General features: G+C 37.0%; 2 protein-coding genes across 4 annotated transcripts; one reads left to right on the forward strand and one right to left on the reverse strand.

Annotated features, from left to right (window-relative positions):
• Positions 1-7,104: 7,104 nt before the first annotated feature.
• Positions 7,105-13,507, forward strand: LOC145784387 (serine/threonine/tyrosine-interacting protein-like). 3 transcript variants are annotated; one of them, XM_082596197.1, is made up of 7 exons: positions 7,105-7,519; positions 7,901-7,987; positions 8,175-8,272; positions 8,674-8,811; positions 11,791-11,841; positions 12,506-12,578; positions 12,811-13,507. In XM_082596197.1, the coding sequence occupies exons 1-7, from the start codon at positions 7,499-7,501 to the stop codon at positions 12,943-12,945; spliced, it is 603 nt and encodes a 200-aa protein (XP_082452323.1). In that variant the 5' UTR covers positions 7,105-7,498; the 3' UTR covers positions 12,946-13,507. The 3 variants fall into 3 exon arrangements, with proteins under 3 accessions (XP_082452323.1, XP_082452322.1, XP_082452324.1); XM_082596196.1 differs by having other exon boundaries at positions 7,105-7,505; XM_082596198.1 differs by having other exon boundaries at positions 7,105-7,317.
• Positions 13,433-18,103, reverse strand: LOC145784381 (radial spoke head protein 9 homolog). Its single transcript, XM_082596190.1, has 5 exons — positions 17,788-18,103; positions 16,050-16,215; positions 15,255-15,384; positions 14,291-14,437; positions 13,433-13,829 (listed from the first exon to the last, which is right to left on the reverse strand). Exons 1-5 carry the CDS (start codon positions 18,012-18,014, stop codon positions 13,669-13,671), a joined length of 831 nt encoding a protein of 276 aa, XP_082452316.1. The 5' UTR covers positions 18,015-18,103; the 3' UTR covers positions 13,433-13,668.
• Between the last annotated feature and the right edge of the window lie 5,312 nt (positions 18,104-23,415).

Below are 23,415 nucleotides of genomic sequence, written 5' to 3' on the forward strand. Positions count from 1 at the left end.
CAATCCCATACTTCTACCACCCCTATTAGAAATCTTCGGACTTCGGAGTCGGCTGAAGTCCAGAAAACCTGACTCAATTTCCGACTCCGTGTGCGGTATGTGTGTATGTGTAATAACGCGTCACGGATTATTAATTTACTATGTGCGTTTCGCATCATACTTTTGTCCTCTTCAGTGCAATTGATTATTAGGGTTGCCAGTTCCAATTGGACAGGTTTTGCGGATTGCGGCTTGGGTTACGGTGAAGCGAAGGTTAGCATTATGGCCCAACCAGAGCCACTATGTAGGCCTATACAGTGGCTCTGGTCCAACAACCGTTGTGCCGACATTGCTCGGGAATGCCGACAATCTTCAATGGTTGCCAGTTCAACAATTTTTGGCCACAAAACTTAGTAAGTTTTGCTTTCCGGTTTCGGGACTATTGATTTTTTTGGGTTTTCTTTTATGTCGAACCAACTAAATAGAAAAAAAAAATTTTACACAAAAATATCTTGCAACAATGACATAGGGTATTAAAAGGGGTAGCTACTTCAAAGTGTCAATTCTCTTTAAGATCCAATGAATGACACCGTCAACCAATCAGAGCATGTTTATAAAGTGGCTACCGTGCAATTGTGAGTGACCTTTCCAGCACGTGCTTGAAATTGTACTTTGAATTTTGTTTGGTATTTACAAAAAAAAAAGGGTTATGACAGGGGTGGGAATCAAACCCACAACATCAAAATGCATTTCCTAGCCCTTACCCTCTTCATCCACGCTAGCTACAGCAAAACGTTAACTGAATTTATTTTAACAAAGCAAACTCAAGATTGGGATGGGGATTATGGTTATCGTCCGACAATCTTTTAAAATGTCTGCCAATGTCTGAAAAAGTTAACAATGCTTGACAACGCCTGGCAATTTTCAAGAGTTGCCAGATTTTTTGGGTTTTGTGGCCGTGCTAAGTATACAGACATAAAGCCTACTGCATAATTTTCTATTCAAGCACGTTTTAAACCTTTCAAGGTTTTGTCACCTTTTCACGTTCATTAACTTGCTGGTAGGTCTATATCGACTTTTGTAGTTAGTAGGCTAGTGTTACGGACAATCGTTCCCCAAATCAAAAGTCACATAAAACCGTTAAGGTCTATTTAACCTGGCGTCTTACGTCATGGAATATTGCTAGAAAATGAGCAATGATTTCATCATTTTTTGTAACACCTGTAAAACATTACATCATCCTTTTTAACACCTGTGGAATTGCTTAACAATGCATATCTACTATTTAAGTTATTTTGGCAGCCGATTGTAGCATCGAATAGACAGCGATAGACACGTGTTTCGCCCATGAGGCTGGGCTCATCAGTATCGCACCGTATTCTTGCCACTTGAGTAATCGACCGTCGCTTTACCAGTCAGTTTAACTCTTATCTTTGTGGAAAGAAAGAGCCAACAAAACCAGCAGGTGCCAGGTGCCAGAACGCCTTTCTTCACAATGCATATCTACTATTACGTCACAAACGAAAGTTATGTGGTTTGAAATGTCCCAAGTCAGTTTTGTCATTTTAGAATTGTTGCTTGAAAGGTTGGTAGAATATTAAAAATGTTTTGCTTGTGCTTACCAACTAGACAAAATTCCCGTCTTTTATCCCAGAAATCTGTATTGTGTTGACAAGTTTTAGTGCGTACCATGTTGCGCTCCTTTTCGACAGCCTGTGGCTATTCTTTGCTGAAATACAATTCGTATAAAGACGTTTTCAGAAGAGTATTTTTTCGGTGTCATCGCATACACCTGAAAACTCCCAGTATCTGGAGAAGAGCCCTTGTGGTTGCAGTTTTTAAGCTGAAGAATCCCCCAGGGGACCCGAAGAGCTACCGCCCAATCTCACTGCTCTGCATCCCCTTCAAAATCCTCGAGAGACTCATCTACGCCCGTGTCGAACCAATAATTGATCCGCAGCTCCCCGTGAACAAGCTGGTTTCCGACACGGACGATCAACCGTAGATCGGGTCACATTTATGATCCAAGACATTGAGAACAGCTTCTCGGCTAAGCTAAGATATGCTAAGATGTCCAAAAATAAGGTTCTCAATCGGATTGGTTAAAGTAAAACTGTTGACAAATGGTTAGCCCAAATATTTGCTGCTGATAAAAATTTCTTACACGATGGTTTTTGTTAAAAGAAATCATTACAGGGCAATTTTGTATGATTTGTTTTGCTTACAACTTAGAAGTTACAACATAGTTCATCTTATGTCTAAACAGCGGCAGCAGTGGCCGAGTGGTTAGCGCGTTGGGCTCGCAGTCGAGAGCCTGCATGTTCGACTCCAGCCACCCGCACTTGCTGTTGTTTCTCTGGGCAAGAAACTTTACGAAAATTGACTCTACCCAGTGATCGATTTTGAGTAATGAGTAGTACCAAATTTAAGTCATAAGTAGAGTAGACAACCGGAAACAGACATTGCCGTCGGCTGCAGCGTGGGTCAGGTGTATGTCGGAAGGTGTTCCAGACAATTGTTCAGCTAATCAAACGTCATATAAAAACCGTTCAAGTCTACTGAATATTATGTCATGGAAGTTGCTAGAAAATGTGCCAAAATTGCACCAGCGTTCATAAGAATTGTGTCAAACCTGTTTGGGCCTGTTTGGGCCTGTTTAAACAGGAAATATTACATCAGCTTTAAACACCTGTTGGAATGACTTCATAATTGTCTTTCATTATTGCGTCACAGTACTGCATACGTGAATTTGAGATATTGCTATCTATTCTGGTCATTCGTAAAATGATTGTTTGAAAGTTGGCCGCACATTTAACTGTTGGCTTAGTGCTTGCTAGCTGGACAAAAGTTCCGTCTTTTACCCAAGTAATTTGTATTGTAGTGACAGTTTTTAGGTGTACGGCGTTGCACCAGTCATTTCGATAGCCGCGGGCTAATTTTACAGAAATACACTGTTTGAAAAGAAGTTCAAGTGTGTGTTTCTTCGGTCATTATATACAGACGAACGGATTTGGAAATCTTACGTTACAATTTTCCCACGAAGAGATTATGGTTTACCGCTGTGACCAGAAGGCGTACACCGATGCATAGCGCTCAAGTCCGCTTTCCCGCAATGCAGGATAAAGATAAACCAGGGATATCTAGAGAAGGGGATATGAAGGCTCGCAGCGATTTTCTCATTCTCATGACACTACCAGGGCGGTAGTTTGTAGTGCTTTAAACATGTGGTTCTTTTTTAAATCGTAGAAAGTTTTGTTGTGCAGCTGGTAGGTACAATGAGCTACAGAAGACAGTTAGCAAGTGTTACGTAGAGTATATTTAAAGAATACTTGTTTACAAAGACAGTTGAAAAGTTACCAGTAAGCTGTTTTTTATAACAAAGCCTTTGCAGGAGGCTAGATGTAAAGCAAGTAGGGGAAAGTGTCCAACAGTGCCCCACTTTTTGGAAAATTGAGGTTTAGACATAAAAAAAACTTTTTTTTCAATTTTTTTTTTCTATTATGAAAATTCCTCCTTTTCTTTAGTATTTCCCTTAAAAAAAAGTTTAAAAGTTTTACACATATTTCATAATCAGGCGTTAAAAATCACTTGTCAAAGTGGGGCACTGTTGGATCCTACCCGGGGCACTGTTGGATACCATATCCAACAGTGCCCCTATCAAAGTAATTGGTGTCTTTAGTTGCAATGTTCTCTGAGCCACTCTTTTTGCAATGATTAGCCTACCCCAGGTATGAAACTTGGGTTAGTACCGGTAGTGTTTCATATGATGCATGTCACTGAGCTGTCAGGTCAAGACAAAACCTTTTAAAAGTGGTACGTAGGCTACACAATTATCACAGACACAAAATATAACAGCAACAATTATCATAACTTGTGGGACACGCTATCTAGCCGTCGTGGTGACTGTGCCTAAACGAAAGATAGCGAATAGGTTCCAACCATACGAACACACTGAGTTGTAGTTTATAGAACAGCCCAAGTTGATTTAATTAGAGCTGTGATTACCGTTTTAAAAGCTTTGGTGTTATGACCTAACTACCAATTGCAATGATAAGGAAGGTGTTTATTCAACAGTCAATCAGTGAAAGAACATGCAATGCAGGAGATTAAAGACATCATTGATTTGGCCTACATGGAAGGTATGATTAACACAAGATACAGACACAACACACTTTAGTAGGCCTATATTGGCACGTGGTTCACAAGAAATGGCTTGGTTTATAGAGCAAAATAACCAAATTTGACAGACAAAATTACTAAACAATAGGCCTATGTAGTTCAGGCACTGGAAGCTTCTTCCACAGCCGAAACTTAGAAACATACCAAAAACTTCCCAACACCTATAATATTGTTGATATAACATAAAATGTTTATAATCATTTTGACACTATGCATTGATTAATAAAATCTCATGGCTTCCAACAGTGCTCCACCGGGGCACTGTTGGAGACCTTAGGGTGGGGCACTGTTGGAACCATGGGCCTACAAGATAAAATGGCGTCAGTTTTTTTTACCGAGGCCTACGATCTGAAACGTTATTACTGAAACCTAGTCTGGTGACTGACCAAGCATGAAGAACTTGTGAAGCATCCCTGAAGCCACCGTAAAAACTGTAACAAAAAAAGTTACAAAGTTTTAAAAATTTACTTTTTACCACCTAAAACAAACTTTCATTTCTACCAACAACAAGCAATGACTTATTTCTGCCTAACTTAGTTTCAGCAGCTTCCACTGACCACGTGGCAATGGTAATGCACGGCTGAGTGAATAATTTGTCACGGATTGCGAAAAACGATAGGAAGGGCACTGTAGGCACCCGGGGCACTGTAGATATCCATGAGATAAACAAACAAACAGCTCATTTATTTCTAACTGACGTCATATTTTTCGGCGAATATCTCCGTGTGATGAAGTCTATCTGCCAAGCTTTAGACCTGTGGTTCTTAACCAGGGTTCGATCGAACCCTTGGGGTTCGACGAAGCTGTTTCAGGGGTTCGGCGCGAACGTCCTCTGAAACATTAACACACGGCCTATTGAATGGTATATCAGCGAATATTTTTGGAAAATATTGTCCAGCCGAAACTTGATTGCTGCTTACATGATGGTAAATAAACATCTGTGATGGCAAATGATGATAGAAAATAAACATCTGTGTGTTTGACGCGTGATGTAATGATGCCATCTGCATGTAACACAGAATGCAAAAAACTATATTTTTACCTAACATTATAAAAACAATCGATAAGAAAAACTTGATTTTCTCAAAAGATGAATTTCCTCACGTTTGCTGTTTGCATGGAATGGCAGAAGCAGGGCTCTCACTTTTGAGGAAATTTCGTTCTATTTTCAATTTTTGTCAACAACAGCAGATATAAACAGTCCATACTTGGATGACATTATCGAGCTTCAAGAAAGTAAAATGCAAAAAAAAAAACTTCAACAAATAAATTTTCAAAGGTTTTGGTGCAAACAAATGGAAAGTTATCTTCTTATCACAAAAGTTGCCCTTGAAGTTCTCATGCCATTCGTAACCACTTATTTATGCGAGTATGCGTTTTCTATTCTGGTGGATGAATAAAAAAACGAAACCGGCTTGCATGCGAAAATGACATGAGAATTGCTGTTTCCGAGACAAAGCCTCGAATCTCACTATTGGTCACAGAAAAAGTCTTATTGATACAGTAACCTATTGTGGTAGATTTTGGTTTTTGTAATTCAGCGAAAATTTGGGGTTCAACGAAAGCTTGCAGATTAGTGTAAGGGTTCGGAAGGTTAGTAAAAGTTAAGAACCACTGCTTTAGACATTCTCCAGGGCGAGTCCAAGGCGTAGGCTATTATTGAGTCTTGCTTCCAACCATTACAATTTGCGCGAAGAAGTTGACCGAGATCAGTGATCTTGTGACCTGTGAGGAGTTGAGAGTAAAAGTCTTTAAAGGGGTGAAGAAACAAGTGCTTCAACGACATGAAATGCGTTATGGCATCATGTTTTCATCCCTCCTTCAAGACATCGTGGCTACAATTTCTGCATTACGTTTCCACGGATGATGCTGACGCACTGCGAGAAAAATTCAAAACAGATGTAATTCGACTGTTGCGGGAGACATCAAGCCAGGTTGATACCGAGAAGAGTGACACCAACACCAGTCACGACTCCGAGGATAAATTTTTTTGGTGTGTCGGCGCCATCCTGTGAAACGTCGGTGCAGAAGGAAACAGTAGGCTAATTGTGGACGCCTTTTTTTCGGACAGGAACAATTAAAATCCTTGAGCTTCTTGAATACCGAGTTAAAACATCTGTTCATTAAATACACCCCCATTCCTTCCAGTGCTGCGGAGGAGAGACTTTTCTCTATTGGAAAAGATGTGCTTAAGCCAAAGCGGGCAGGACTTATAGTGACTCTCTATTTGAAATGCTAGTGTTTTGAAAGATGCGTAGCCTATAACAATTAATTTTCTTAGAATGTGTTTTCTATAACGACGTTAAAAGGACAGTGCAAACGAATGATAACATTCGTTTTCAAGGTCATTTTTGCGTCACTAGGGACTTGAAGAGTGTTTCCTAGTGTCATTTTAGACAAAAGTAGCGGAAGAAGTAGCGGTAGCGCGCGCTACTTTGGTCCGAGTAGCGGTAGCGGGTAGCGCGCTACTTTTGTAAATAGGTAACGGGTAGCGGTAGCGCGCGCTATTTTGGTCCAAGTTGCGGTGGCGGGTAGCGCGCTACTTTGAAAGTAGCAGGTGCCCACCTCAAGTTGGGGTACGATACCCTAAACCGAGCTGCAACGCGCAGACGACAAATAAAACCCACCAATATGAACCAAATCTGCTTTTTAAGCATTTTGGTCATATTAAGTGTACGTAAAATACTTATATGCTTTGAATCCTTTTTGGACTACTTGCAAAAAAATTTTAGTTTGGTTTTGCAATTTTTGAGTGGTTTGAAACCTGTTTTTGTTTGAAAAAATTTGTAGGCTCTGGCAACTTATGCCATTGCACCTTAATAAATTACTATCAATAATATTACTAGGGGAAAAAATCAGTCAGGTTCGGAAACTTGTATAAACAGTGTCTGGCAACACTGCCACAAATTACTATAAACAATATCAACAAGGTCAAGGAAACAAAATCAGTGAGGTTCGGAAACTTGTATAATTTATTGATTCAGCTTTCGTCTCCGTAAAGGCGGCTTTTTCAGTATCTTATTCAAGTAGAATCAAATGCATTGTTTGCAGCGTTACAGCTGCAAAGTGCAAAGCAAACTGAGTTACAGAGAGTTCACTTTCTAGACTACAGCATCCAACTTTTGTTAAAGCAGTTTTCCTTGAACACAGAGTTTTCAGGTAGATAGGCCACTCAATAGAAAATGCATAACACAACTGGAAATCATAGCTTCCTGATTCCACTGTAGATAATCATCCACTCAATAGGCAAACTGTAAATACATTCTAGCTCACAACTTGTTTTTGCATCCAAATGCCTAAACTAAATACAGTATATTGTTCTCATGGAAATCGTTAACCAATGCCATGTGAGTACAATAAGGTGAATGAACAAATCTTATTCATGAATGTTCATGTGTGAATGAACCCAAATTCAGGTTTCTATGACCTAAAGTTGACAAGTAATGGCCTATAACTTCAATGGAGTTACGGTAGCCCCCTATGATTCACTCACGCAGGTTGCATGGACATTGGACAGTATTGGGGCAACTGCCCATTGCCCAAAACTACTGTTGGACATGTTTTTAAGGCTTAAGACACATTTTTAGAACTACTGTACTTTTTTTTTCAAATCAAAAATATTTATTTTTCACTGCACCTTTGTAATGTTAAAGTGCCCTACAGTCTGCAGCCAAGCTTTGTCAAACAGCAATTAAAAATTAATGAGCATGAATTATAATCAAGAACTATAATCTGCTTTTAGGAATGGACATATGCTATGCGACGAGAAATGCAACTCATTGTTCCCGGAGTATTCTTAGGACCTTTTACAGCGGCAAGTAAAGCAAAAGTAAGATTTGGTTATATGCTTTTATATTCTTAGTTGTTTGAGCTTCTGGGGCTGATTGTTTATCCCCTTTATCGGGATGAAAGAAGCCTGCTGAGTGCTGATATTTGACTTCAGTTTAGATTTTTATTTTTTGTTATCATTTTTTATCAGCTTATCTTTGTTTCTTTTTCAATTCATTTTTCTTTAGCTGCCATATTTACTTGAGAATGGAATTACTCACATTGTTTGTGTGCGACACCAAGTCGAAGCTAGATACATTCATCCCAACTTTCCGCAACATTTCAAGTATAATGATTACATTATTACATCATTTTAGTATTGTATGTAACTATGTATGTGCTGTTTATAGTTATCAATGATCATTTTAATTTGTTAAATCATGAGTAGGCCTACCAGGTGGAGACACAGTAGGCATATACCAGGCAGGTGCCCACGCCCCACACTGTTGTGCCTCTTAGTTTATTTATACTTTTTTTAATCGGAATTTGTTCATGAGAGCATTTTTGCGGTACAATTTTTATAATTGTTTAAATCACACAATTTTTTCATTATGAATGTATGATGCCATTGTGTAGCTAAAAGTACTAAAGTACTTCATGTCTTTACTGAACCATGGATTTAGTTTTGCATGTTGGCTAAATTTTATTGTTTATATTGGCTTAGTTTCAGTAGATCCAATCTTCCAGGTATCATATTGTGGAGTTTGCTGACCACCCATGTGAAAACATCATACAACATATCCCATCAGTCATAACATTCATTAATGAAGCACTCAACAATGGTGGAAAAGTTCTGGTCCATGGAAACACTGGCATATCCAGAAGGTACATCTGTATATAGTAATAAGGCGTTCATGTCTAGCGTACGATTTACTGCACTGAGGAGACCTTAAGGTCGAAACAGTGACGTCCTGTCTGCAGTTGTGTAATGCTCTTGGTTCGCCAATTGAGCACTTTGCTGGCAGACATCTTGCTGTTGCATTGCGCATAGCTCACTGCTCTGGCAGTTTGAGCACTTTGGCAAGATAGGTGAAAGTATCCAAACGTGGTTCCTTGCGTACCACAAATGGAAAAATCCCACGCTGCATTACTTATATAGTAATAAGCAGGCCTGGAAAAAATGAGGAATCCGGGAATGACATTCCCGGGAAATTTGTCGGTTTGCGGGAAATTTTTGCCGTAAGAATCACGTTACTAACGTCTTTCATTCACCGTCATCGTAATTTGCTGACACATTGCAGTTCCGACACTGATTCGTATCACTGCGTAGTGCGTATTTACGATTTCCAACTTGTACCTCAGAGGCCAGAGCTGAACAAGTTCTTAGCAAAATTGCGCAAATATATTGCAGTAGTCCGCCCGAAAGCGTCGTAAAAAGCACGGGAAGTGTAATTGAAAAAATTTGAAATGTTTGCGGAGGTACAAAAACATCCATAAATAAATAAATAAAGACATTAGCAACGAGCTGCTCATTCACTGGAATGGGTCTCACATAAGCAAGTGTAATAGCATTGTGAAACAGGCTCTTAACCTACATTTCAAAGGAAAACTATGGCATTTTAGTACTAATGACGTTCGCTCGAAAATTTACAAAGTGTCTGCGGCAGGGTTGAGAAAAACCCGGGTTTTTTTAAAAAAACCCGGGTTTTTTTAAAAAAGATGCAAAAAAGGTAGATTCATGCTTATTTCACCTCAAATACTACTTTTTACGAATGAAGTGCCTTTCACTCACAGTACATGCTTGCATAACTCAATAAAATAATGCACTAGGGCTGTTGTTGCTTGAATGTTGCATCATCCATTAATTTCAAGATCAAATTGGATGATGCATCATCCACTGATTTCTATACCAAGTTGATGCTACCGTGGTAGAAATCACATTATTGCATTATTTGCTTTAGATTTGAAGGCAAGGAGCATTTATGCCATCATGTTTAAATATTTTTTATCATTTATATATATATTATATATAGTAATGGATGAGCAATTGCGTGGCCATTTAGGCAAATGCTCTGAAACAGCCATGCGTTAGAATCCAGAATCTGTAATTGGTAAATAGCCTCCTAAATTGCATTTCACATCATATATACAGACTACAGTAGAGTAGTAGCCTACTTTCACCAGTTTAACTATCAGGCCTTCTTGCATAAATTAGTTTTAGTGTAGTATATATACACAAAGCGGCATTACCGGTACTTGATTTTTGTGTACTGTACAGTATCCACTGCGTTTTCAGTTTATTTTTGGAAATTTACTTCACAATCACATCCTTAAGTCCTAATTTAAAGTTTGTTTTAAGTGCCTTGTAGTGTTTTTGTTCATTTTTTTAATTTTCTAATAAAAACTGGACAGATATGATGCTCTGGGTTTTTTTATGGTTTTTTTTGGGTTTTTTTTAAGTGTTTTTTTTTTTTAAAAACCCACCCGGGTTTTTTTGGGTCGGGTAAAATACCGACAACCCTGGTCTGCGGTGGTAGATAGACCAAACAACAAGAAATCGTCACTATTTTTTATGTCCTGGTAATGTATTTGTAGTAATTTCGCATGGGCAAAACTTGCTTGCGGTTTCTTTGATTCACAAAAAACAGCTGTTTTAGCGTCGTAATTTGGATTTTGTTGTCAAATTACTTAATGCTTTCGTCATTCTTCGTGTAACCGACTGGTTGTTTTGTAGGTTACAGAAGTAATTTTCCCAACGTCTTGTGTTCTCACTCAGCGAAACTTGTTGTGCCTTCAGCTGTCCGGCCGTTTTTTGTGCTATATGCCTATATCGCTTAATAATTAGTTATGCTATTCATGCACATTGCACATACTATCAACCCGTTCGAGCATGAAGCATATTGTTAACTTGTCAAGTACGTAACAAGCGGCTCGTGATGTCGTAGTCGGTGAGTCAGTGGATCTAATTTGTATGCATGCGGCGTCTAATTTATTAAGCCTATTGTTGTTGGCCAATGTATTCCGATCAAAGCGGGCGCATCAGACACAAACAGTGCGCCATGCCTGCTTACGAATACGATACCAAGATTCTTTATTGGAACTATGAAGCTACAGATGGCCGTCTATATTTTTTGCGTGAGGCATTTCGCCGGAAAACTGTAAACAGTGTAATTATGACGTCATTATCGTGATTGTAAGCCGCAGGAAATTTTTTCGCTAAAAAACAGATTCCCGGGAAGCTAAACATTTTTTCCAGCCATGGTAATAAGGCGTTCATGTCTAGCGTACGATTTACTGCACTGAGGAGACCTTAAGGTCGAAACAGTGACGTCCTGTCTGCAGTTCTGTATCAGACTATGTGTCATTTGCATTATGTGGACTTTTTATTAGCATTCATTTTTTAATGTACTCTCCATCGAAGTCAATACCCTTCTTCAGGCAGTGTTAAATTTCAACTGTTCTATGATGGGACAAGGTCTGGGCCATAAGGTGGGTCTTGATGAGGCAGCGGTTGTCATTGAATTTCCTTTGTAGCATGTGTAGAATGACATGAAGCATTGTCGTGGTAGAAGGTGATAGTGATTCCTCGGTGGAGCTTTCCCGGATGCTTTTGAGCTACTTCTGCTTTTAATTTGTAAACTTGACATAAAAAGCTCCAGTGACGAAAAACTCCCTTTCTGCAACTACAGTAGCTCCTGGCAGTTTTTGTTTCCAAGCGCTTGGTTGGTTGTAACCATCAGATAGTTAAAAACGTCTGTATCTGACTGAAATCTTCAATCTAGTTCAGTATTGTTTGTGCTCGGGTTATGAGAGCATTCTGCATGTTTTTTAGTGACCCTTGTATTTATGCATATGTTTTTTCAGTGCTGCGCTTGTGATTGCATATGTCATGGTGAAATGTGACATTTCTTTCAGGTAAGATTATATATATGCACCGGTTCTCATGTTTCAATATCTCCAACATTATCAGCAGTCAGCACTTATATCTTGACAAAGTTTTTAGATATGTACTTATGTTTTTAATTTATTCCAGATATAAGATGCCAGAGATTCAAAAAAATTCAGGTTACACCAAGCAGAGCCAAACTAAGTTTTTAAACTTAATTTCACTTTTTTCTTTTGTCAACTTTTGCTGTTAATGTGTTTTAATATACTATAGCTACTTATTTGTAAACTTGCATACTGTATGCAAAATGTAAATATATATATGCAAATAATATGCACATTTAAATGCAAGTTAAAAAGGTGGGAAGGGCCACGCAATAAGTAGAAAAGAATTGCACATTGCTCACTCTGTGAAGGCATATGCAAATTGTCATTGATGTTTTAAGTTTGATAATTTTGTTTATATATTGATGAAAAGTACTAAAACAATGAAAACTATTTACAAAAAGTGCTCAATGCTAAGCAAAAAAGCAAAGCAGAGCAAAATAAATCAATTATAGCCTAGTTACTACTATCTGAATCCTTAACAGCCTGTTTCACCTACACGGATCATCAGAAGGTTCTTATTATAAGAACCAGATTCAGATAGTAATAACTATATTTGATGAAAAGTAAGTACTATATTGTTTTGTAGTGATGCACAGAGAAGTGTGAGAAAGTGTCGTTCCTGTATAATGCCAAACCAGGGTTTTGTGGATCAGTTAAAAGTGAGTACATCATCCCTTACAAATGAACAACCAGATGGAATCCTGCTGAAACTGCTTGAGTTTTAAAAGTTATAAATTTAATTGGAATTGAGGTTGAGAGCATAAGAAGCTTGGGGCACGCACAGACTGCTCTTAAACTACGATTGTTCTGTTCGATTGGTATTAATGTGTTTGGTTGTGCTGGTTTATACCTAAAATAACCCTATACTTTTTCATGAAAATATCTATTTAGGAGTACGAACCAATTTACAAAGCCCAATTCATGACGAAACCGAACTCGCTCGACTCTTCCAACTCCGGATTAAAGAGAAGCTGCAGTGGGGATGACTTTTCAAAACCTCACAACACAATGCAACGCACATCGTAAGATGCTGTTCGGTTGGTCAATGAATGTGACGCCGCTCCAAGAGTTAGATTGCTATATTCACCTCAAAATGACTTCCGCTTTGGACCTTCTGGCGCTTTTATCGATTACGAAACATTTTAATCTAAAAATAAAGAGCCCAAAATGTAATTCAGCATAACTGCATGTTAAAAATTGTAGCATGTTCATTGGTCATACTGGATATTGAGTTTACCATTGACATTTTGGACTTTTTATGTTTTAATTAAATTGACCAGGCGTTTCAACAATTTTTTCCAACAAAACATTTTCTTCGATGAACTGCATTAGCGGACGGAGTACAAAAAAAGTGAAACGTTTTTCCAAGTCTCAGGATTTTATTTTTTGTTTTGTATTTTTTGTGCAATACTGTACGTGTTTTGTGTGATAGCGGAAGGCCGACTGACTGGCTGGTCAACAAACTAATTCTTCTTGTTTTAGTAATTGAACATTCCATCAAGGTAAAATTGCATCTTCATGAGTTTAGTAACAGCTATCGTTAGTTTATTTTTGAAGCTAAAACAATTTCAATAAAACATAAAATGTATGTACAGTGTACGTAAGCGACAAGTTTATAGTTACGGTACCTTTTTAAATGTAAGTTATAGAAGCCGTAACCTGTGGGGTAAAAAAATTGTATAAATTAAACGTCAAGAGGCAATTGTTCTGTGGTTTCTGGTCTGCGTGTGGTAGATTTCAAACCCACCATCACAGCATGAAGGGAATGTCAAAATTTCTTTCTCCTGTTCCAACATACATGCAGCCATATTTAGTCGTATTGGGTACGTGGTAAAAGGTTAAGCCAATCCATTGGAGATTGCGAAGTGTGACTAGTCCACTCCCTCTTTCAAATTGAATGCTCCATGAACCTGTACACAAAAATTCAGTTATAGGATGGGGCCATTTGTCACTCTTTTTCCAACTACATGCAATGAAGTTATGCTGATAAATAAAAAGCGCCCAGTTGTTTGTGTTGTAGGTTATACAACACCTATTCATCCACCTCTCGCAGATTTCGGTTTTGTCAAACCCTCCCGAAGTCGGAAAACGATATTAGAGAAGTGGGCTGCCCATCAAACGAAACAAGTGAAAAATGCAGAATGGTTGAAATGTGCATACAGTGCAAGCTTACCTATTATGAATAAACGAAAATAAATTTCATTTCGATGTTAAGTTGCTGTGCCGAATAACAGATGTTAGCTTGGACTGCATTTGATGATTTTCTGTTTCACCTTTTTGTTGGCAAAAGTTTACAAAGTACCGTAGGTTCTTGAATTCCATCTTTTCAATTGGGCTAATAAAAAGATTTTTTTACTAACACATTTCCCACCTTTTGGAATATCACTTTCTATATTATCCATGAAGTCTATCGAAGGATCCACATCGGCCTTTTCTTCAATAGTTTTTGTTTCGTAATGTTGTTGCGGTCGAAAATGCATGTAGGAAGTCATTTTACTACTTTCCGACACCGGCAAGCCTGAAAATATGCGAACAAGAATTGAATGGCCAAAGACTAACAATTCACCATGCCAGCATATAAAGTAGTAGGTAATTGGTCAGGCTTACCAGCCTCGTTACTGTATCAAGAACAGTGAAGATGGATTTGTTTAATAGCTGTGCGACGGTGACCCGTGACACTGATTGCGAAACGTTTAGAAACACACGAGTTTGCATTCAAGTAGCCTAGGGGGTAAAAATCAAGCGGTGATAGTCCATTGTATCCACCTAGTTGAGCAACGCATGACAAAGGGGGGAGATTCTTTATTTAGTAGCACTGTTACGAACTTTTGATTCTGATATATCATATATGGAATACGTACTAGTTACTGTAAATAGCAACAATTTGCAGGGGTGTTTTATTAAAGAAACTGCAAACTGTCGACCAGTTTTCTTCATTGGTTGAAAACTCCACAAGCACAGTAGATGAAAGGCGTATTTCGTAAGGGCATTATAGTAGAGGTAACTCAATAATGACGGACTGAAATGCGATGTAGTTACAAACTTTTCAGCACTAACACAAAAGTAAGGTATTGCGACCGTACCATTTTTCAACTTGATAACTTATTTCGCTCTCAAGCGCGTTTTGTCGCTTCTACCTTTTTTAAGACCTCTGCAATGTTGACATGTATTGTTTTCGCTGTAATGGTCAGAGATACAAACTGAAGTAGGTTACCATATTGCAAACATTGTTTTTTTCACGGAAACGAATCACAGTTTTTAACTAAGAGCTTGTTGTAATAAAATTCTGTGTTTCTGCAAACAAGTGAAACTAAAGTAACTGTTCAGTAGTTCACCTTCAAAACTGCGGTTAGTATGTACTTGTCCAAGAGGAGTTTTGATGTAAGCGCCTCTGGGAACAATTCTTGCTTCTTGATCAATGGTCGCAATAATTGCAGACAAACGATGCTCTTCCTTGATTTGAATCTGGTTCAATACAAGTCGATTAATGCTGCACTCAGCCTAACATATCAGAACAATGCTGCACTCAGCCTAACATATCAGAACATTTAACTTTTTATATCACTTCAGTTGTTTATTGAGAAACCATCTAGCTCTACAGGTAGGATATGTTGGGAATATTATTATGTATTGGTGTTGGTGGGAACAATAAGAAAACTGGTTACAGTGAAACGCTGCTAAAGAAAATGCTTAATTTAATGTGTAGTATACAGTATTTTTTAACAACGCATTGCAATAATTAAAACTAGTAGCGTTCTGAAATGCAACCTTCCACTATCACAGTTATCTAATTCTTTGAAAAAAAGTTGGTACCCATCGTTTTGTAAATCACTGGGAAGTAACCAAACCATCAAGATGCATCATATTAGTAACACTTCTGCTTTCTTATACGGTACTTGATGCAAAATATTAGGTAGCTTTTCAATATAGAGAGCAAATGTCGACTTAAAAATGTAATATTTTTAATGGTACGGTATACTTTTTAAACACAGTCTTTCTTGCTGTATGTGTTCATAATACTACTTCTACTTTATAATATTAGTTGAATTGCATGCGGATATCTGTACTTTAAGGTGATGGCATGATTAACATGTGTTGCCTTAATAACTCATGTGACTCAAATTACTAACCGAAACCTCTTCATCTGTGTATTCATCACCATCTTTCACTCTGTGTACATCAGTGTGTTCATACTCATAAGATGGATCACCCATAAGTCTACCTCGGACGACTGCTGACTTCGTCATGGTTTCTTTTGTTGGTAGAGGTAAAAGATGCCAATCAATGCAATTTAAACTACAAAATATTGATAATGTTGTGTGAAAATACTTCCGGCTAAAATACAAAGTTGAATAATATCATATAATGGATAACATACGTAAATGTAATGCAAACTGTTTCATACAAAAATGTTGTAAAAAGCACTTCAAACTATAAATCACCAACTTCAAATTTGATCACCAATCAACTTTTCAACTGAATGCTACAATAAGTACAAAGATTAGGCCATTGAAACTGATAACAATTTTCTTGCTATGTAGCCTAATTCCCACAATTTTTAAAGCAGTCAAATAAGTTTTAATAAACGGAGTTTTAATAAAAATACCATTCTCAAACATATACAGCTCCATTAAAAAATAAAAAAAGCAAGACCAAGGAAAACATGAGAAGACACTGTGAAGGTGAAGCATGACCTGATAAAAAGGAACGTAAGAATTGAGGCAACAATAGAGACAATTGGAGGGGACACTTCAGACAACTGGTGGACCTTGATGTTTCAGAATGAAGATCAGGCTTCAATAAAGAAAAATAGAGAGGGAACAGCTCTATTGAAACTCATCAGATCGGCTTAATTATTGACTGCAATACTTGAATTTATGCCTTTCATGTACACACAGCTATATTATTTTTACAATGGAAAATCATAAGAAAATATTGACTTGAAACCTTACTCCATAAAATCCTATAAAACTTTGTAATGATTTACAAAACAATGATTCAAATAATGGCTTGTGCAATTGAGCAAAACAGTTCTAAATTAGTCCTTTCACATATGTGACACAGAAAACCCAAAAACATTTCAGAAAGAGGAATTTTACACTTCAGTAATTGGGTTACATCAGCAACTCAATGCACTTTATTCTTACTACTGTATACAATTTAGTGAAAGCACCAGCATTAGGTTATGTTGTTTTTTTTTATTTGTTTGATTGGTCAATTGATCACATTTTCTTCATCAGGTACAAATTCTATCTTTTGTGTACATTCCAGTTTGTCTAATTTACCAATATATACACTGATCATTTTACTCCCTATTTACAGTATATTACTGATAACCGCTTTTTCAACTATTTAATCATTTGAAGATTTGTAATATGAGGAGTGGTTCGACTGGCCTTTGAATGACTATGGAAAATCATTAATATGCAAAATAAAAGAACTTCTTCTTCTTCTTCCAATTAAAAAGCTTATTAACATTTTAAATGTGAAAATAAAGTAGAAAAATTTAGTTAAAGTCATTTTAGAGTTTAACCATCATCAAAGCTTCTACAGTTAATGCTGCAACCTGGATGCAAGTAAATAACCCAATGTTAGTACCGGTATACCATATCACATTTGGCAAATGACCTCATCAGAAGCTTTTCTAAGACTTTTTACATGCTACACTTAAGTAAAGTGCAAATAATTTTTAAAATTAAAGCATGTGCACAAACTTTGCAAAGTTTTTAACTGTTTTCATGATTGACCAGTGAGCTTAATCTGTCAATTTTTTGTAATCGCCTTGACATGACAATCTTTACTGTATTTCAATTAATCAATAAAAACTACTGTACTACATTTAAAAACTATTGCATGTAAGTATCATACCTGTACAGCGTTTTTCGAGTGTTCATTTCATCTTTTCCAGCACCTTGAGCAATAAAGTAGTCATCTTTTAATCCCAAAATTTTCCCCCAAAGAATGACTTTTTGAAATTTATAGTGAGTTTTCATGATGATTAAAGATGTTTGTAAAGCAGACTTTTGCTCGGAGCTGAGCATCACGCCACTTCCAGCTAAATACTCGATGGATAAATGAAGTCCTTCGGCATCCATGTCTATAAAGTTTTGTTAGAACGTTTGACACATCAAGTAAAAAGCCTTTCTGTTACGCTCTGGCCAAACCGAACTGTGCTCAAATTCAGAACATTTTTGTTGTTATGACTACAATGGTTGCTGGAACATATTTTTTTGAAATATCTAAAGGAACCGATTGATAAATTTTCTGTTTTGCAGAAGGCTGTCATCAGAAAATAATACATGCGCTCAACTATATTGCATAAATGTAAGATTGGACGCTCTGGTCTCTTATTTTTATAAAATCAATAAATCTAACTACTTTTTTAACTTAGAAATTACAGTTAGCCTACTTATGAATATAAAAAGTCTGAAAATTAAATTCAATTGAAAAACTTGCCTGATTATCACAGGGCTTTTGGTGGTGCTATCTCTACCAACATTTTTATAACATCCTGCAACTAATTACTTTATATATTTCCAGAGGTGGGCAGTAACTAGTTACTGGAACTAGTTACTTTTTGAGTAACTGTAACGGTAACTTCGTTACTATTTTCCAAAAGTAACGAAACGCGGTAACTAGTTCCTATTTTAGCACTTTTTCAACAGTTACAGTTACAAGTTACTTTTGTATTGAAATTTCTGTTTCTAATTGCCGTCCATTTCTCTGCACATGTTTTTGTCATGCTTTATGCGTGTTTGCGCGCAATAATGCATTCTTCTCGCAGCTGTATCGGACTCGGAGCAGCACTGCCCATGCGCGGCGCTCTTGTTTTGTGATCTTATGGAGCAGGATTGCCATATTGGCGAATTCATCGCCAAAATCCAGAAATCTGGCGATTTTTTAAGACGTTTGGCTTCATATTTATGGTTTGGCGATTTGGCTCTTTTTTAGCGCTTTTTGAGAACTGATTTGGCTAAATTAATTGCTTTTGGTGATTGATCAATATGTGACTTTCTATGCAATGTTTAGCAAAAGTGTTTGGCAACACTTGATAGCTCAGTTCATGCTTGTCGTATAGCTGCCAGAGGTGTACAGGAGCCGTAGTTTTGGAGTATTTAGGACCCGAAGTCTCGGTGTTACGTTCACTATTCGCAACCTTATTACATCATTGTTTTCTCGATTCAAAATCGGAAGTCGATGTCTAAGTAACTTGAGTCATAGCAGGGAAAACAAATTATTTCCTTTGTTTCGAGCATTTAAAGAGAATATAGTTTCTGGATAGAGTTTGCTTTTTTGTACCAAAGACAGGCAAAACACAACAATACCACAGGGTTGAGCATGACAACAATATATTTTACATATTTACAAGTAGTTTAACAGTCAAACGTTTTCGGCTTAACTTAAGCCCTCATCAGGAATCTGAAAATATGTATAAATTACAATAAATTTAAATTTTTTGAAAGTAACTATAACTAACTGACTATAAGCATCAAGAAACACGCAACGATTATAAGCAATAGTGTGGAAAACAGACAGACGGAAAACAAATTACATTAGGAAAAGGCAACTGCGTAACTAGAAAAGAATTTGCACCACAGGGTGCGTGATACATCTAATAAATGTTGAGGAGAATGGATGCGCCTCCCGCAAATAATTGTTTGTTTAAATTTGGATTACAGCGTTTATGTTGAGATTTATGAGTAACTAAAAGTAACTAGTAACTGTAACTAGTAACTGTAACTAGTTACATTTTTGAAATCGGTAACTGTAACGGTAACTCAGTTACTATTTTGGCCAAGTAACTGTAACTCAGTTACTTTTGAAAGTAACTTTGCCCACCTCTGTATATTTCATACCAATAAGTTAATATCGTCAATTTTTAAAGGAGAATGTTTAGAAACATTTGACGTTGTATAAATGCGGGGACGTATGAATGTATATGAACAAATCACATGAATAAAGCATAAAGTAAGCTACTGCCGTTTAAAATGCACCGTTTAACCTCAAAACTTTGTGCATTTTTACTGCAACAAAAAAATATGTAATTGTTTTAAACAAAAACAGTTTTGCTGCAATGAAAACTTGCGTAAAAAATTTCGTCCTTCAAAGATCAGAAATTCTAACTTTTCACACTTAAGGAATTTGTTTGATACGAATCGTGTAAAGTATTTTTATAATAATAAAGCTAATAATGCTTGTTTTTATATAGCGCTGTATCCATCGCATAATGCGTTGCTCCTGAGCGCTTTACAAAGCAGACAGTGTCCAGTTTTTAAAAAAAAAACAAAAAAACTCTTTGCTTCATATCTTTCTTCCTTTTCACTCCCGATTTCACTCAACAATTTAGTTTCTCGATGAGCCAATTGGTTGTGTGCTATGTGGGGAAAATACAGCCTTCCAATTTAAAAAATTAAGTTATTTTTCTCGTTTGGTGCTACCCATATTTTTTTAGATCCGTTGCTGTTGTATACTGCATGAAATTCATTGACCAGCTTAAAAAAGACGCAACCAATTTCGATTATGACAGAATATCAACTAGGCGAAGCATCACACCAACATTTACAAACAGAACGATATTTTTGCAACTTTGCAACATATTACTGCGAAAGAAATGCTTAAAAATTTATTGACGACCACTTTTAAATAATACTGTACAACTGGCAGAAGCTGGCATTCTCTTGTAGATCGACTTTGTTGATGACGATAGGCATGCTCGAATATTCTGAGCAAAATGGTGTGCAATTTACGGTCTGGAGACTAGGTAAAAAGTTTGTGTGGCTTTAGAAGATTCGGTAAGGTTTCCAATGACAAAAGCTTTAATCTTGTCTCGAAAAAGAATCTTGTCATAAAGAATTAAATTAAATCGAAAAATTTGTCACTCTCGATATGAGTCACCAAGATAAAACTTAAAAGCATCGCCAACCCATCCAGTCCGTTCGAAAGTAGATTAAGCTTAATACAAAAAAACTATTTGAAATTGTATCCCCGTTTGAAATACCTTGGGTTTGTAACCTGATCATCATTATCATCGAGTTTTGTTTTTAACGTGCAGGTTTTGCGAGACATTTCTACGCTAGGTCCAACTTCAAATGGGAGACTAGCTGCACGCATGGCAGATTGCACATCGGATTTCCAGTTTTTACGGTCACAACGGTCAAATCTTTTTGCTCGTAGTTGAGTAGTTTTGCATTTAGGCTGATACACACAACTTGAACTTCAGTAACAGAAAATGCTAGTTTATTTTTATACATACATACTGGATAACATAGCAGTGCAGAAAAAAGCGTGAAGATTCCCAAAATCAAACTATTTCCCTTTGGGCGTTATACACAAAAGTAACTTTGCAACAAATATATGATAGTAAAATACTACGGTAGTTGTGTTTTTGAGCATGTCATAAAAACTTTCCAACAAAGAAAAACGCATCTCAAACAAGTAATGTCTCTAAACATTGCAAAGGACAAACTTTAGGTCAAGCAACGCTGCTGTAACCTATATGAGCAATGAGCATACAAATGCTGTAGCCCAACGGTCCAACACAAGATTGATTTGATGAATCTGACCGAGATACGGCTGCGATAACACAGGCAATCTCGGACAATGAAAGATACCCAGACAGCAAATCAACCCTTTTTTTTACTTTTACAAGTTTTAACGTCTGCAGACGTTGAATCAATGTAAAAAGAGGTTGATTTGCTATCTGGTCAAGCATGGCAGGTAAATGCAGTTCGTTACAAAGTGCAAGGCTGATCATACAAGAACGCTAAATTTACTTTTAGACTCAGAAGATGTTATTGAAATAGCTGACAGGTTGGCTGCGTAAAAAAGAACTTGCCCGAAACTCGAACTTACGCCGGTTCGATACCTGCCCAGAGCACACTGGTATTTTTCCAATATAAAACTTGAATGTGGACACGGAGATCGGCTTCCTAGCTTTCCAGTCGACTCAATCAAACTACCAGACACAAGAATGAACACGACGAAAAATCAAACTAATTTTGAATAAGCAGCCATGAAACATTTTTGTATGATCAGATCTGATGTTGTTGGGATAACTTGAATAATACAAACTGAGTTTAATTGCTCTTCGACAACTTATTTGCCCAAATAAGATAAATCGATAACACTGAGCATTAGGTTCAAAAAAGGTATGCAGCAGTAAAAAGATAAATTTCACAACAAAATTTCATCACAGGGCCGCAATACCCCAGCCGGCAATTCAGTCTTTTTTACATTGATTTAACGTACATTGACTGATTATATTGATTTAACGTGTGTAAACGTTGAGTCAACGTAAAATAGGACTGATTTGCTGGCTGGGTACCATACTTGCAAACAAACAAAAGCATATCTGACCAACACAGAAATTGTACTAACAACAACAGCAACATGCTATGCCAGTTCAATGATAGCAGTCTAGAGTTGTTTATAGAACTTTTAAGTTCAGGCCAGAAAAAAATCATTTGAAGTCCAAAATAAGATGAACGTTAGACTCTCAATTAAAGAATTGACATAATGTAAGTCGGCCTCGGCCAATGTTCTATCAGGAAATTGTTTTTTAAAATTCCCAGCCAGGACTAGCTTCGATTTACATTTCTGTAAAAAGACTCACACTTGGTAGACAATAACCAAATAAAATATGTTACGCAAACTCTTGCTTAAATTTGAATACATTGTGATTTAACTTAATGCTTTACAAAAACATACGTACAAGCAAAAGAAGTTTTAAGTTTTTGAGGTTTGACCCAATGTTTAAAAAAATCATAAAATTGTGACGTAAGAATAGTAATGTATTATCAATTACCTATGCAAAAGAGATTTTTTATTCGACTTTCCGATTCGTTTTTTTCAGTAAATGTGTAAGAATAAGATCATCATTGTGCAAATGTGATAAAGTATTCGTGATTTTGGAGCATGACATGTAAACTACCACGTCAATGAGAAAGTCAAAGCACCCTTGAACTGAATAATTTTTGTTCTACGGCAGCAAGAAGATCACTGATTCACCGGCTTGGCTGAACCGCATGTGGTATACAGAAGCGGTGATGTAATATCGTTTTAGTTTTTCATGGTGGTGTCTTCTTGAAAAAACACTTCTAAAAAGTTGAACTATAATTCATAATTAAATGATATGAGATGTTCTACTGGTGCAAATTAAGCTAAACTATCACAAGATGTATACAGTGACAATCTGCTTTTATTCCGACGTTTCGTCAATCAGACACGACTGACTTCTTCAGGGGGCTAGACCAGGTAGTGACTACCTGTCTAGCATGGCAAAACACAGGACATATTGCTGAAAACAACTAAACATGCAAAATGAAAATTCAACTTCTGGACAAAAACTTATCGCGCGCAAAGTTTGAAATTTGCGCGCGATAAGTTTTTGTCCAGAAGTTGAATTTTCATTTTGCATGTTTAGTTGTTTTCAGCAATATGTCCTGTGTTTTGCCATGCTAGACAGGTAGTCACTACCTGGTCTAGCCCCCTGAAGAA

Source organism: Aplidium turbinatum, chromosome 15 (genome assembly GCF_918807975.1).
Source record: "Aplidium turbinatum chromosome 15, kaAplTurb1.1, whole genome shotgun sequence".
In the NCBI taxonomy this organism is placed as follows: domain Eukaryota; kingdom Metazoa; phylum Chordata; class Ascidiacea; order Aplousobranchia; family Polyclinidae; genus Aplidium; species Aplidium turbinatum.